General features: G+C 39.9%; 1 protein-coding gene across 3 annotated transcripts in view; it reads right to left on the reverse strand.

The window, feature by feature from the left end:
- The window catches only part of cfap92 (cilia and flagella associated protein 92 (putative)), a 159,126-nt gene that overhangs the window by 130,478 nt on the left and 15,321 nt on the right, over positions 1–13,327 (reverse strand). For all 3 annotated transcript variants that reach the window (XM_069939814.1, XM_069939815.1, XM_069939816.1), the window contains exon 4: positions 683–893. In XM_069939814.1, the coding sequence (XP_069795915.1) occupies positions 683–893 (211 nt within the window). The remainder of the gene's footprint in view (positions 1–682; positions 894–13,327) is intronic.

Below are 13,327 nucleotides of genomic sequence, written 5' to 3' on the forward strand. Positions count from 1 at the left end.
TCTCTCTCTCACTTGCAAAACCCTTCTCCAGCAAGCAAGAGGAGTTAGTCTTCTGGTCCATCTGTTGTTTTAGGTAAACAATAACCTCTCAACAACCTCTGAGTGAGCATTTTGCAGAGAGGTCAAAAGCCTTGCAAAAAGGTCCAAAACAGACAACCTGGCTCTGGCTGTTCTTCCAAGACAATAGTCTATTCATTTCATGACATCATTTCAATTAGCACCTACTTGTGAAATGTGCATAACATTCTCCATAGTTTCTGTAAATTCACTAAATATGAATTATTTGGTATTTCAAATAAGATCTGTTTTAAAGTGTGTGTATGTAACCTACTCTACCAATTTATCTCCCAAAAAAATTCCCAAATATTCCATCACAACGTTGACTGACATTTCTATCCATGGATGCTGTCTGACATACTGAGTTCCTCTATCAATTCTTTGTCAAATATGTTCCATTTGTTTTTCTGCTTTCTTCTTTAATTCTCCTCTGTTAGAAACTTCACATTGGGACAAAATATAATGGCAGATCAACTGATAGTCATAGTATCCTGCCTACTAATTGTTATGCATCTTATTAATAGAATCTATTGTACCTTTGATAATTTTAGCATTGTCCTTTTTTTATCTAAACCCAATAATACAGCACCATTTCTTCTCTTACATTGAACATCCTCTTACTCACCAAGACTTGCTCCTTCCTTCTCCAATTGATGATGTAGATTCTTAGGGTGATCAAACTTTGCCTTTGGACTCACTTTATCTTTACCTTCCCATATCCGAAGTGTCATTATATGAGGAACGAGTGTTAATAGTAATTCGTTAGTGACAGGCAACATCACATTATGGCTAAAGACCAACCATCTCCGCTCATTTTCATTCCACAGCCTTAGAATCTGCAATTCATGGTGATGGGGTTACAACTTTAAACAGAGCTTAAGTACATTTCAGAAGCAAACAATGTCACATTTCTTTTATTGTATGAAAATAATGAACATCCTGGGAGTAACATTTAAAAAAATGATTGATTTAGATGTTATCATGAAAGAAGTATTAATGGTTTATTTGTAGCATTTGAACAATAGTTGGTTCCCCGCTCACTATATAAGTTCTCCTTCAAAGTCACTCAGACTTCACATGGGGACAAAATATGTTGATTATCCCAGAAACAATACAAAATTAGTTTTCAATATAATTTCCAATTTGGCATACTTCTGTACAAAATTGTCTTCCTGGTATTACACTTTCGTGTTGCTTTTTTCACCATTGTAAATTTAAGTGCCTTAATTGGCTTTCAATTTGTTTGCCTCAACTTCTTCATTTCCCAATAAACCAATTAAATGACTCAAGCTACATTCTCAACAATGTTTTATTCTCAGCAACAGAAATTTCTGGCATCTAAAATAAGATATCAAATATTAATTTCTTACTAAATTCTACTTCAGACATTCAACCATCCAGATTATCTTTCTTCATCGATTCCTTGTGCCTAAAAACTCCAATAATCTCCTGATCTCTTTCCTCAGCCCCTCAATGACAATACTACTTAACAACACACCATTGGTAACACAACTCATGTTTTATATGAACATATTATTTTTTTAAAACTTTATCAATTTTCTATTTTACCTTTTATGTTCCAGCGCAAATCATTCTGGCATTTTCATATCTCTGGTCATGAGAAAAATGACCAGTATAATTAACAACAACCAGCATGTTTTTTAAAAAACTTTGTTTAATCTCTGGCCTTATATCAGAAAAAATTGTCAAAAGCTGAATCCATTTTTCTGACTGTGCCCTAAGTTAACTGTGTATAAATTAATCAATGTTGTTGTACTGTATTGCCTCTTTCTGAATTCCAAACATAATGTATAAAAAGGAAAGATATTCATCTTCAGTCACTTCACAGGAGAATTCTGAATCTGAGGTCAGTGTGTTATTCTTTTTGCTTTCAAAATTAAACTCCCTTGTATTATCTGCATTTTAATAGCAGATCAATTATCTATTTTCATTTACTGTTTGCTCTTCCAATTTATATAAACTCATACATTATCTTATACATGTTAAATTTACCTTCCTTCTGTCTGGTCATTACATTATCTTGCTTAATTTTTAAAGTGCTCACTACTATCTATCAGGCTCTATCAATTGTCAACATAAAATGTGCAATACTTAAAATCATCCTACCAAAAGTAAAATAGAACCAGATTAGCCCCAATACGTTCAACTCTCCTCTAATTAGCAATATTCACTTATCCTAACTTGTTTATTTTCACATGCCTGTATTTCTTGGTGTTTACAAATTCTTGATTTAATTTTGAGTTAAATTGTCTAACAAGCTTTCTCTGATGCATCTCCAGAAAATTCCAATTTCATATACAATTGCAGTCAACTTCCTAGCATTATTTTCATCTCAATAGGAATTAAATGTTGACAGCTTCACAATTCCATTGTTTGATCCACAACCTCACAACTGAGTTTTGAAAGGCTGGTGTGTTTTTAAAAGTTGATGTGTTTTGAAAGTCTGGTGTGGAAGCATATCAGCTCCTGTTTAAGCGGCAACATGGATCTGTTCCAATTAGCCTGCCATATCAACCAGTCTAGAGCAGATGCCATTTCACTGGCTCTACCCAAACCTCTGGAACACCTAACCAGCAAAAAATGCATACATCAGGATGCTCTTTATCAACTACAATTCAGCATTCAACATAATCTTACCCTTAGTCCCAAGATGTGGGACTCAACACCCCACTGTGTAATTGGATCCTTGATTTCCTCACCTCCAGACCACAGTCAGTGAGGATTGGCAAGGACATCTCCTTCACAATCTCCATCAGTACCGGAGCACCAAGGGGTTGCATTATCCCTGCTATGCAACTATGACACTGTGGCTCAGTACAACATCTACAAATTCCCAGACAATACCACCACGGTAGTGGGTTGTATAAAGAAGGCCAATTAGTTGGCATATGGGAGGGAAATAGAAAACTTGGATGAATGGTGCACCAATATCAACCTCACACTCAATGTCACCAAAACTAAGGAGCTGATTGTTAACTACAGGAAGCAAAAACCAGAGGTGTACGATCCAATGATCATTGGAGAATCAGAGGGTGAGTAAATTTAAGTTCTTAGTAGTGACTATCTTAGATGATCTTTCTCAGACTAAACACACTAATGGCATCACGAAGAAAGCAAGTCATCTCCTCTACTTCCTCAGACGTTTGCAGAGGTTTGGTAGGACATTAGAAATCCTGGAAAATTTCTACAGTTGAGTGGTGGAAAGTGTGCTGATTGGCGCATCACGGTCTGGTATGGGGACACCAATACCCATGAATGGAAAGCTCTGCAAAAGGTAGTGGACACAGCCTAGGACACCATTTGAGAACATCTAGAAAACGCTGGTCCCATGTCACCCAGCACAGGCTCTGTTCTTGCTGCTACCATCAGGAAACAGGTAGAGGTGCCACAATCACACCATCAGGTTCAGGAATAGCTGCTATCCCTCCGCCACCAGACTCCTTAACAAAAAACTCAGTCAGGGACTCATTTAAGGACCCTTACTTGTTCACTTTATTGTTTTTCTTTTCTACTGTTTGTTTACATTTCTTTATTTGTTAACATGTATGTTCAGTACATTTTTTTTGCATTACCAATCAGTGGTAATTCTGCTTCACCGACAGGGTAAAGAATCTCATGGTTGTATGCGATGTCATATATGTATTCTGACAATAAATCTGAAATCTATCTATCTGATGAGATCAAGACATAAAGGGGTTCAAAGTGAGCCAGGAGGAGCATAAATACAATTTATTTCCAGGTGATGTGTTGGTATATTTGACAGACCTGGGGGTGGGGGGATTTACTGGCCTGGCTGAGGACCACACTGGAGGATTATAGCAAGATCTTTGGAAATAAATAAATCTGGATAAGAGTGAAATCATGCCCTTGACAAAGGGGGAATTACAGACAATATCCACAATGGAGTCAATTTAAATGGCCGCAAGAGGCCATTAAATATTTGGGGATAAAAGAAGATAAGGATTTATGCAATTTATATAAACTCAACTATCTCCTCTTACTCTGGAAGATTGAAGAGGACCTTTGTAGATGGAGAACCCTGCCCATAAATTTGGTGGGCACAGTTAATTGCATTAAAATGAAGGTGATGCCAAGACTACATTATCTATTTAATTCCTTGCCCCAGGCTTCTTTAAAATGCATAACAGATGCGACTGAAAGTTCTTCTGAAATGGTAAAGTAGCTAGAGTCTCCATTGAAAAGTTGACTTGGGATTATAAATTTGGGTCTGAAATTACAAGATTTAAAAAAATATTATTGGGTGGACCAGTCGAGGTTTATCACCTCACTCTTTAAGGGAGGAGGTACCCCCTCCTGGACACAAATTGGACTACACATGGTATGAGAAAAGATAGCATATATAAATAATCAAAGAAAACACATAACCCAATATTAAAACATGTCATTCAGAATATATCAGAATAAATGTGGGGGAACCTCCCAATGCATCCTTGACGCAAAACAAATACCCATGACTCTGGATATTAAGATATTTATTGGACACCTGGTGACGGAAAGGAATAAGCTGCATTGAGGATTGTTATGAGCAAGGGCAGTTTATGTCATTCAAACAACTGAGGAATAAATATGATTTGTCTAACAGAAATTTCTTAAATTGGGATCATCTATGGCCCTGCCTGTGTGCAGTGGCATGGAGATTCTAATTTGAAAGGAGAATAAACACGTTTATCTCTATGATGTATCTCCTATTCCAAAGTGAGGGCTCAAGTCAAGGGAAAGGTGGGAGACAGACATGGGCACAACAATCCACAAGTAGTGCTGGTCAGACTTGTGGCTAGATAGCATGACACCAGTTAAAAATGCTAAGTACAGACTGGTGCAATACAATTTCCTGCATCAACTGTATCTCACACCACAAAAATTACATTAATCTAAATCAGAAATCTCAGAAATGTGATTTAGGTGTGGTGTGGAGATTGGAACCTTTATCCATTCAACCTGGCTGTGTAGAAAGATGAGATCCTTCTGGTAGGACCTGAGGGACATTCTGAAAAAAATTACAAAGATGGATATTCCACAGGATCCGGAATTGTACTTTTTGGGAAACATTATGGACATGAGTTTTAAACTGTCCGGATACCAAATTCAGTTTGTGAAGATCACCTTGTCAGTAGCCAGGAAGTGTATAGTGGTCAGGTGGAAGTCCAACTTTCAACTAAATATTACACGATGGAATAGGGAAATGCAGAATTGTATTCCCCTGGAGAATTTCACGTACTATTTAAGGAGGAAACATGGCAAAATTTGTTAAGGTATGGCAACCCTATTTGCAACATATTGGTACACATATATAATTAAACCCTTCTGTATTAAGGAAAGGCAACAATCCGTGCCAGTAGTGGAATGATTGAGTTCAATAAAGTAGGTTGTGGCGCAGAGGACGTGCTCTTGTATTTTGTTCCTTATCTTTTTTAATTTTAGGTTTCTTTGGATTTCTCTTAAATTCCCTTAAGGGTTTGTGACTTTATCAATAGTTGGTTCTTTGTATTTGTTTAATTTATATAATCTTTTCTTTGTTGCATTTGGGTATGGGGAGGGAGGGGAGAGGAGTGGGGGAAAATTGTTGAAAGAGTTTGTGTTGTTTGTTAGGATTTATACGAGTCTTTGAAAATCAAAAATAAAATATTTTAAAAATCTGAATCTGAACAAAAAATTGTGGAACCATATAGATTGATTCCAAACATTATCTGCTTTTGTTCTCCACTTGCTTTTAAGTGGAGGTGATGAGATTAAAAGAACACCTTGTTGGATTTAGCTCAGTGACAGAATAAAAGGGAATAAAACAATTAAATGGATGAAGGTCACCAGTCACCTCCATCAACAATGCTTCAGTAAGCAAATTATCCTATACAACAGAATATGGAAAGTTCAACTTGTTATTTGAAAACTTCCTCTCTCAATAAACATATTTGTGAAGATAAAATAAAATACCAGTAGATGTGAATAATTTAAATGAAAAATAACAATCACCAGTAATTATATCAACTAACATGGAAAAATGTTCCAAACCCTGTCAAACAAGTTTTAAAGAGCAGCCTGAGAGGGGAAATGGAGAGGACCAACATTGCAATTCTAGTATACAAGTAGTGGACAGAACAGCATGACTTCCAATGGTGGCAAAATTAAAACTGACCAGATACAAATAACCAGAGTAGAAAGAATGCAAAAATCACCGAACGTCCCGAGTCGACACAGTTGGCGTAGCAATTAGTACCAGCGATCAGGACTAAGGAAGGGGTTCGAATCCCCCACTGTTTGTACGTTCTCCCCATGTCTGCATGAGTTTTACCCCCGATTTTCTCCCACTGTTCAAAACGTACCAGGGGCTGTAGGTGTAAATTGGGCAGCATGGACTCATGGCGAAATGGCCTGTTACCATGCTGTATTATTTTAAAATTATTTTTGAGTTTTAGAGAAAAACAAACAAAAAAGCAGTAAATCAATTGTAATGAAACAGTTGCAGATTTACAAATAATAACATATGGTACAGTAGCAATACTACTTCATTCTAAATCCAATAAATGGTAATACATACAGCATTATAAGAGATAAGTGTTACGGGTCCAGAGGACTCCAAAACCCAGCAGCAATAGAAATTCATCAAGACAATGGTTAATTAAACAAAAGTTGCTTTTAATTTTATGTAAACATAATAACAGGATCAAACCTAAATCCCTTCTAAGCACGCATGTATGTAATGTGTATATGTTCAGGAAGTTCTTTGATTCACAGTCCAATCATTCACTTCTCCAAGGTCAGGCAATTCTTATTCTGTGCACAAAATTTAACATTTATGAATCTTCACCAGGGTCTGGTGCTTAAAGTTAAATGGTCACCACTCAGGAAGGTTCTTGTTGGTTTCAGAGAGATATTTGTTGCTTGTTGGACACACATAAATTGATTTCCTCTAATCAGTCACTTCAGTGTCTTTCCAAAGAAATTTGCCCCATCATGGGTTTTCCACACGATAACCTCTTTTTACAGGTCAACCCAGAGTTCCTCTTTTTTTTTGTTATAGAGAAACACTCTAGCCAGCCATTTCCTCTTGTAAGGAGTACAAGGGTTTTCAATAGGCTGAACTCAGAACTCACAATCTGGCTTCAGAATGGTGTTTCCAACAAGCTGCCAGCATATCATGTTGCAGCCTCCCAAAAGCTTTTGCAGAACACAGTATACATACGAGAAATCCTATTTGGTCTTTTCCTCGCTGCTTGTAAAAACCAGAACCTCTTGCATGGCGAACCAAATCCTTGAAAGGTCTTTATCAGCACTTTGAGCCTGGACTGTTTATTTTCTTTTGCGAAGCCACTGGCTTCAGCCAATCTCTTGCATTTATGAGATGTGGTGTTACTCTGTTTGTAGTGACCTACACTAAACACCACCCCCCTCACAAAAATCTATCTCTTTTAAAAACTTATTTATATGTAAAATATAAAACCCGTAACATAAGTAAGAAAGAAAAAAAATTCAAACCCAGAGCAATCAAGATTGTAATTCATATTGTAAATAGCATTAAATCAAAACAAGCGATCTCAGGGCATCCAAACGAGCAGGCCCAGCAACGTTCATCATCGCACCAAATTAATCAAATTATGGAAGTGAGCTAGAAATGTCTTATCAAAAGAAATCTTGATTTTCTCCAGATTTAAAAAGGACAACTATTGATTTTTTTGTAGGTGGGAACTCACTTTCCATTTTAACAGAATTGCTCTTCTTGCTAATAAAGTGGAGAATGCTACAGCCTATCTTTGATGAGAAGATAAAATAATATTTACATCTCCCAAAAAGCCAATCGTACAATTACCAGCTCCTAAATATGGTTGAAAAAGTTCTAAAAATGTCAGTCCAATATTTTTGCAAAGAAGGGCATCCAAAACATATGGAACAAAAGAGGCATCAAATATTTTATATTTGTCACAAAGTGAACCAATATCACAACAGGTCCGAGCAAGTTTGACTTTGGAGAAATGTACGTGATGTAGCACTTTGAATTCAATAAGACTCTGCCTAGCACAAAATGATGAATCGTAGATCAGACTCAAGATTGAAGTCCATTCTTATTCTGAGAAAGAGATATTCATATCATTCTCCCATTCAGTTTTAATTCCTCTTAAAGAAATTGCTTTCATATTCAATAGTTTATAATATAAATCAGATATCATGCCTTTTTGAGTAAATTGTAACTTGAACAGTTCATCGATAAAATTTAGGTCAGGAAGATTAGGAAATGTTAAAAGTTTAGAGCAAACAAAATGTCGAATTTGATAGTATCAAATAATATTCCGCTGACGACCAGATGTTGTGAAGATGTGTGGTGGTGAGCTGTGTATATTTTTCAAATATTTCCCAGCTTTACAATCTTTCTTAATTAACCAAACTTTCTGGAGTTTATCTTGACAACGGATACAGATACTAGAAAATATCTCATGCTGAAGAAAGGAGTTAAAATTCCTAAGATACCAAAAATTCCTAAGATACCAAGAATTCCTCGACTCAAAACAATGGCAGGGAAGGAAGAAACAGAACTGATGCAGGAAGAATTGGAGCCCGAACAAGACACTCCTTTGATGTTGAGTTTGGCCTCTAAAATGATTTTGAAACAGTCTGTGAATAATAACAGACTGCTGATAAGAACAAGCTAAAACAACGTGCAATTAATCTGGAAAGTCAGTATCATTAGAAATAATAAATGCATTTTAGATACGAAGGAAGGGATAGAGACCATTAAAATTTTTCACAAGCTTACTTACAGACCTTTTTGGAGAAGAAGCTGTTGGAAAAGACTCTGTGCTTGAAAGAGCACACCATTCCCTCTCAACCAAAGATACTTCAGGTGCCCCCAGATTTGTTATTATTTGATTTCACCATTTTCAGAAGAAAGAAATAATTTTGAGATTGGCACGCTCAAAAAAAGATTTCTTATCAAGGAACAAGTGTAGTCTCCTAGAAGATTACTGCCCAGAAGTTGATGCACTCCTCAAAGTCTACAACAAAGCAATGTTGGAATTATACAGGAAAGGTTTTAAACCTACCCTTTTTTATCTGGCGAGGCTCAGAATAAGGAGTGGAACTCAAGATTTTCTCGAGTTCACTAGAAGAAACATGAGATTTTCTTAAAACTGAGACCCCGGGAACGTCGACCACTGCTTTACGATGAACAAATTGAATGGCAGATTGTGGAAACAGCTCTTTATTTTTCCTCTTTTTGTGTTTATTAATTTAATGAAAACATTGTTTAACATAATGGTTGAGAAATGGTTTTGTTTCAAGCATTAAATGTCTTTAATTAATTTGAACTTAGACGTTATTGACATTGAGTCGGGAATATAAGTATCAGTCCAGGTTTCCGTAATTGTTAAACTTTGTCTTTTCTGTGCATGCATTTACTATTCTCAATTGCTCAGATGAGTTTTACTCGCTATACTGGTTTATAGCTATAGTAAAGGGAACTGTTGGAAAAGATGACTAATGATCTTCAGTTGGTTTGTTTGAATTTGCTTTTTCACTTTATCAGTTATGTATATAAATTCTATCTTTTAAACTAAAGTTAAACAGGATATTTTATGGTATAAATGTGAAGATCATGCATATTGAAGACTGGAATGCTTTATAGATCTCACTGTGTTCTATCAGTATTTTGGCTAACTTTCATCCTTATTATTGTGATGAACTATATTATACCATTCGATTAATTAGGAGCAGGAAAATCAACAGTGGAGTCAGAGGGTTTCATTAGATTTTTTTGAGCTGGTCACTATTTTTTCTTGTGATCTTCATGTGAGGGTAGGCTGGGGTGGGAGGTTTCATTTGGATTTGTATGGAACAAGGTCACCTTCAATAATTCACTTTCCTCTGTTGTGTAGCAAAGTGCCGAATCTGAACTGTGGCCTTGAAGGCTGGGAGGGGGGTGGGGGGTGCGAGGGAGAGGAGAGGAAGCATGCTTTTATCTAGTTTGATACATCTTAAAATACATTGTTAAAGATGGCACCTATCAAAATGATCTCATGGAACATGAAGAGGCTTAACGGACCTATAAAGCGTAGAAAGATTTTAGCTCACATTAAGCATTTAAAGGCTGATATTAAGTTTTTTTCAAGAAATACATATTCAAAAGACAGATGAAGATGGACCTGTAGTGGTCTGTGGCCCACACCTCGGGCTGTCACAGGGAATGGCCATCGAACGCGGTGACCAGCAAAGCATCGTGCAGGCTGAAAAGCCCATTTCCATAGGCCGCTGGCAGAGTGGTGAAACTGGCCAATCATTGCCAGTGGATCCCGGCATCCGAGGTAACCAATCGACAGCCAGCCTGCTAAAGCCACGTCCCGGTGGTGACACAGCCGAGCTGACTATAAAAGGTAGAGCTTTCATTGAATAAACTCAATGTTGAAATACACTCTATTGGTGCGTGTACCTTTCTTCTCCTGTGGATTCGAGCTACAGCCTGAGGGCTATAGCTATAACCTGGCTGTAGCCATAGTGACCTCGGTAAAGTGGTGATCCCAACTGGTCCAAATGGCACTTTGGAACCGAAGATGGAAGAGCAATCTGTGATCAACACCCTAGCATTGAAGCTGCCTGGCCTCGATATTGCAACCATGGGTGTGGTTCCAGCAAGCCAAGGCGCAGTTCGCCATTCGATGGATCTCCACTGTTGACACGTGTTCCTACCACGTGGTCAGCCCCCTCGATCAGAATACTGCATCGTCGACTTCCTCCAGCAAACCCCGGAACAAGGAAGGTATGTGGCCATCAAAGAGCTGTTAACCCATACTTTTGGGCTCTCAAAGCACAAACGCTCTGCCCAACTGTTGCATATCGGCAGTTTGGGTGACAGGGCCTCTTCCACCCTCATGAGCGACATGCTTGCTCTCAACTTTGGCCACACCTCCTGCCCACTGTTCCAGCAGATCTTCCTGGAGAGGCTGCCAGAAGATATCCAGCTACTCATCGCGGAGGAAGACTTCGACGAACCCAGGCAGGTGGCTGGCTAAGCAGACCTGCTATGGGCGGCGAAGGACGCCTGTGCTTCACTCATGCATGTCACAGCACCGCGTCATCAGCGCCTGACCAGGAAGACCACCGACCGACCACCATGCCCCACTAGTGAGCAGTACTGTTTCTCACCAACAGTGGGGTTCTGAGGCCCATCGATGCCAATTCCACTGCATGTTCCAGGGAAACGCTCAGGCAGGCTGTCATTAATGGCTGCGATGACCAGCCAACTGCATGGCCTGCTACACATTCAAGACTCCCTGTCGGGCCAATGTTTCTTGGACACTGGGGCACAATACAGTGTCATTCCCCAGACTGGAGGCCCGCTGTGGCAAAATGGGCCAGGAGCTCCGAGGGGCAAACGGCTCCAACATCCTAACATTCGGCACCCGCACCATTCCCATACACTTTGGGGACAGACAATTCATGTGGAAGTTTAAGGTAGCAGCCGTGCAACAACCATTTCTGGGTGCAGATTTCCTGCGGGGCCAACTCACTCTTGGTGGATATCAAGGGGTGCCGGCTGGTGCACACCCAGACATTTCAGTCATTCTCGCTCAAGGGCAATGAACTCACCATCTCACACCTGCACTCAGTGAGTATTGCCGACAACAAATTCGCTTGGCCTATCAGAATTCCCCTCCATCATCACACCTCACTTCCACTCGGCAGAACCAAAACATGGGGTAAGGCATAAAATCATTACAGAGGCCCTCCCCTCCACACCAGGGCATGACATCTCCCCCAAGAAACTCATCCTAGCCAGGGACGTGTTCAAAAAGATGGAGGAACTCGGCATTGTACGGCGCTCCGATAGTCCTTAGGCCTCCTCTCTCCACATGGTCCCCAAGGCTGGAGGCAGTGGTTGGAGGCTGTGGTTGGAGGCTGTGCAGAGATTACTGCTGCCTCAAAGAGGCCAGCATACCGGACAGAATTCTGTGGCCCACATCCAAGGCTTAACCGCTAACCTGCAAAGGGCACAGTTATTCTCAAGAGTGGATCTCATCAGGGGCTATCACCAGATCCCAGAGGAGGAAGCAAAGAACTTTATCTATAAATGGAGTTTCAAATCATTAAAGAAAAAGATGATAACCCCATTCTAATATATATGATTAGAATGTGGCATGAAATTAATGAACGTATAGGAAAAGAAGAAGGGATACCAATAAAATCACCATTGTGTAAAAATTGCCTATGAATATAGGCAATAGAATATTAAATTTGTAGTATTGTGGAGAGTTGTGAGCGAGCGCAGTGAAAAGACTGAGACAACAGACTGTGAGCTTGTTTAATGCAACTAATTTACTTTGAAGTTCACGCTGCAGCCTTTAAGGCTGTGCCTGGCCTGCTCCTCGTGTTCCAGAACTTAAGTCACACTGACGTAAGCGCACACTTGCTCATCTGGTCTGGACCGAAAGAGAAGGTGCTGCCACGCCATCTTTGCCACGGCTTCCCCGCTGACCACGCGTGACGAGCAGGGCCAGTTTGCTGCTACAACACAAACCCACTCCCTAAGAACCGGCACCGATTGACTCATGATGCATCGAGGTTGAGGTTTGCTGCCTCGGTGGCCAACCCCTACGTACCGGTGGGGGAACCTTTACTAGTTCTGACAAGTCCATATGGGCTGGTTTCCAGTGTGAAGTCCCCCTTACCCCCAATGTCGAGTGTAAAGGTGGATGCATTCCTTAGGAGCACCAAGTAAGGTCCCTTGTAGGGATGCTGAAGGGGTGGGCTTCGAAGAAACACGTAGTCGCAGAGGTTAAGTCTGCGGGGTAGTGAAAAGATGGTTGACAGTGTCGCAATGGTGGTGGTGGTGCAAGCGAGCCAAATTTGTCTCGCAGTATCTCCAGTATGACTGTGGTGTAGGTGCTAAAGGAAGGACTGGCCCGGGACTGAAAGGGTCTCACCATAGACTAGCTCAGCTGAGGAGGCTTAGGTGCTGTGCTTATCCCCAGGAGGACCCAGTGTAGCTCGTCTACCCTGTTGGGCCTCTCAAGTTGTGCCATCAGTGTTGATTTTAAGTGGCAATGGAAATGCTTGACTAGCCTGTTGGACTGAGAATGGTAGGCTGTGGTGCACTATAGTTGGGTGCCCAGGAGTTTGGCAAGCAAGCTCTAAAGGGCTGAGGTGAATTGGGCTCCCCAGTCGGTCATCATGTACGCTGGGACACCAAAACGGGAGACCCAGGCAAACATATCGGTGGTGGTGTCCAGGAGGGGAAATGCCTCTG

Source organism: Narcine bancroftii, chromosome 5 (genome assembly GCF_036971445.1).
Source record: "Narcine bancroftii isolate sNarBan1 chromosome 5, sNarBan1.hap1, whole genome shotgun sequence".
NCBI classification, from domain to species: Eukaryota; Metazoa; Chordata; class Chondrichthyes; order Torpediniformes; family Narcinidae; genus Narcine; species Narcine bancroftii.